At 55.7% G+C, this 2,944-nt stretch overlaps 1 protein-coding gene across 1 annotated transcript in view; it reads left to right on the forward strand.

Moving 5' to 3' along the window:
* The first annotated feature begins 467 nt into the window (after positions 1-467).
* NPTXR (neuronal pentraxin receptor) overlaps positions 468-2,944 on the forward strand; it is a 23,678-nt gene continuing 21,201 nt past the window's right edge. The window contains exon 1 of the mRNA XM_015568702.1: positions 468-519. Within this exon, the coding sequence (XP_015424188.1) occupies positions 468-519 (52 nt within the window). The remainder of the gene's footprint in view (positions 520-2,944) is intronic.

Consider the following 2,944-nt stretch of genomic DNA (forward strand, 5'->3'; position numbering starts at 1 on the left):
CATTGGGCACCTACTAAGACTCAGTAACTAAGTGCTAGGCACTGTGCCCGGCCCTGGGAACACAGAGCAGCCTGGGAAGAAATGGTCTCTGCCCCTGAGTGCCTGAGAGACCTTACATAGGGTATCTCACTGGTCTTACCTGAGCCTCATTTCAACCCTGTGAGGGAGGGACCATGACCCCATTTTACATCTCTTCTTTTTTATGAGTTTATTTGAGCCAAACTGACAACACAGGCTCGGGACCAAGCTCTCAAATGCTCCCAACCCCATTTTATGGATGAGGCGGCTCTGGTCCTGGGCCGCCTCCATCTCTGGGTAGAGACTGGACCCTCGGGATGGAGAGGTCCAGGGAGGACACCCCTGAAGAAAGGGGGTTCTTTGGCTCACATGCTCACCCCAAAGGGCTTGTCTTCATTCGCTGGGGGTTTGAGTACCACGGGCGCTGGCCCCGGAGACAGGGAGACGGGATGACGCAGCTGGTCCCTGCCCCGGAGGAGCTCACCGTCTTGCAGGATGCGGGTGACGTGGGAGATGCTGCCGTGGAGGGGAGCACGGGGCTGAGGGGCAGGAAGAGGGGGCGTCTGTGTCGTTGGGTATCTGCTTTGGACCAGCACCAAGGGAGTGCAGTCCGGAGATAGTTAGGGTGACCAGCTGACCCCATCTGCCCAGGACCGAGCAAGTCCCGAGTTGCAGGACTCTAGCACCGGATCCGGAATGAGGAGGCCACCTTAAGCCCCGAGTGCAAAGTCTGTCTCCGGCAGGTGCCTGTGGCAGAGCCTTCCAGCCACCTAACGAGCATCCGTTCTCTGATTCCTTTAGAAATGACCTTGTAGTCCTGGCCAGGTAGTTCCACTGGTTAGAGCATTTTCCTGATGCATCAAGGTTACGAGTTTGATCCCAGTCAGGGCACAACCAATGAATGTGTAAATAAGTGGAACAACAAATATCTCTCTCTCTCTCTCAATCAATACATACAAATTTAAAAAAGAAATGACTTTGTAATGGTCTGAAGGTTTTCCCTGCTCAATTCTACTTCCTCCCCCCCTTTTTTAATGTGTCTCATTTATTGAGTAGCTATGTTGTGCCATGGACTTTACTAGACTAAGGCAAGGAAAGAATATTCTCCCCCCCTCCCCCTCGGCAGAGGTGTAAGGGAACTGGAATGGGTGGTGAAGAAGGAGACAGTGAGTGCTCCTCGGGACCCTGAGACCAACTGCAGTGATAGGGGCTGAGGTGCATCCGACAAACCCGCACTTGGAGCTGTCCCCTCAGGAGGAGAGGCCCAGGGGGCCTTGGAGAGCTGCTCCCTGGGGGGATGGGGGCATGGAGAAGTGGGTCTTCATGGTGCAAGGGGTGGACTGTGGCAGCCCTGGAGGGGCACGCTCAGCTCCGCCTTCAGGGACGAGCTCCGCTGCAGGCGCCGTCAGTAGACACCCTCCCCTGCAGGGCCTTCAGGACCCACCCCAGCTTTTGTTTGCTTTCAGAGCAGCTTTAGGTTCACAGCAACATTGAACAGACAGCAGACGGGTACAGAGATGACACCCCCGTCCCCCTACACATGCACAGCCACCCCCACGACCAGCATCTGGGACCAGAGGGAACATTTGTTGCAATTGATGAACCTACAGACACATCATCACCCAGAGCCCACAGGTTCCATTAGGGGTCACTCCAGCTGGTGCACAACCTGTGGGTTCGGACACATGTATAATGACATGTATCTGCCATTGCGGTATCTTAGCGAACAGTTCACTTCCCTAAAGTCCTCTGTGCTCTGCCCATTCATCCCTCCTCCCCTCCCCCCATAACCCTCGCAACCACCGATCTTGTTACTTGCCCTGTAGTTTTGCCTTTTCCAGAATATCACGGAGTTGGAACCAGCCAGCATGGAGCCTTTCCAGGCTGGCTTCTTTCACCGAATCGTGTGCATTTCCGTGTCCTCCGTGTCTTTTTGTGGCTGGATAGCTCGTTTCCTTCTAGTACATGTAGTGACTACTAGCCCGTTGCCTGGATGGGCCACCGTTTGTTTAGTCATTCACCTGCTGGAGAACATCTCGGTTGCTTCCAAGTCTTGGCAGTTACGAATGCAGCTGCTATAAACATCTGTGTGCAGGTTTCTGTGGAGACGGCACGCCAGCCTTTGAGGGGAAGCCACCTTCTGGGGCAGCTGAGCAGGAAAAGGGACTAGGGACTGGGCATTTGTGCCAAACTTCCCTAATAGACGTTCTCGGCCCCAGCGCTTCCTGGTGGGCCGGCCAAGGTTTGGTCAGATTTGCCCTGAGGTCTGAGGCTCTCCCTGACCATTCTTCCTCCGCCCCTTTTAGCTTCCACAGGCCTTAGTCCCCATCTCAGTGCCTAACCCCATCTCAGTGCTTCCTGGGGGACCCAACTGACAAGCCTACCTCTAAAATCAGTCCACAGTCCATCCTGTCTCTCCGCCATCATGGCCTCCACGCCCCCAGTCCTTTTACCTGGAGGTTGATGGCTCCTACCTGGTCCCCCAGGGCTGTTGCCTCCGGAGCAATGTTCTGGTCTCCCCACCACCAGTCCCGTACAGAGCCCACACGGGAGCCATGGTGGTCCGCGGCCCCAGCCTGAACCTCTGCCGTTCAAGTCAAGAATGTGGGTTGGAAGGGAGACAGGCCTGGGCTCCCCGGCCTGGGCGGGGCGTTGGCCAGTGACTCCCATGAGTCGCAGCCCCTCTCCTCTATCCCAGGCGGCAGCGGCTGCGGGAGCATCCACAGCCTCCAGGTGCCCTCCCAGCCCTGGGCACCCACTCTGGGCAGAAAACGCCTCCTGGAAAATTGCAACAGGAGGGAGTGGGACTGTGAAGGAGGGTAGGCTTGAAGTTTTTAATTGCAAAGTTAATTTGCAACAAAATATATATAGACATTTTTGACAGGAGACAGTGAAAGGCTCCTCCACCACCCCCACACCGCGTCCC

The sequence above is a fragment of the Myotis davidii genome, unplaced genomic scaffold, assembly GCF_000327345.1.
Source record: "Myotis davidii unplaced genomic scaffold, ASM32734v1 scaffold2370, whole genome shotgun sequence".
Taxonomy (NCBI): Eukaryota; Metazoa; Chordata; class Mammalia; order Chiroptera; family Vespertilionidae; genus Myotis; species Myotis davidii.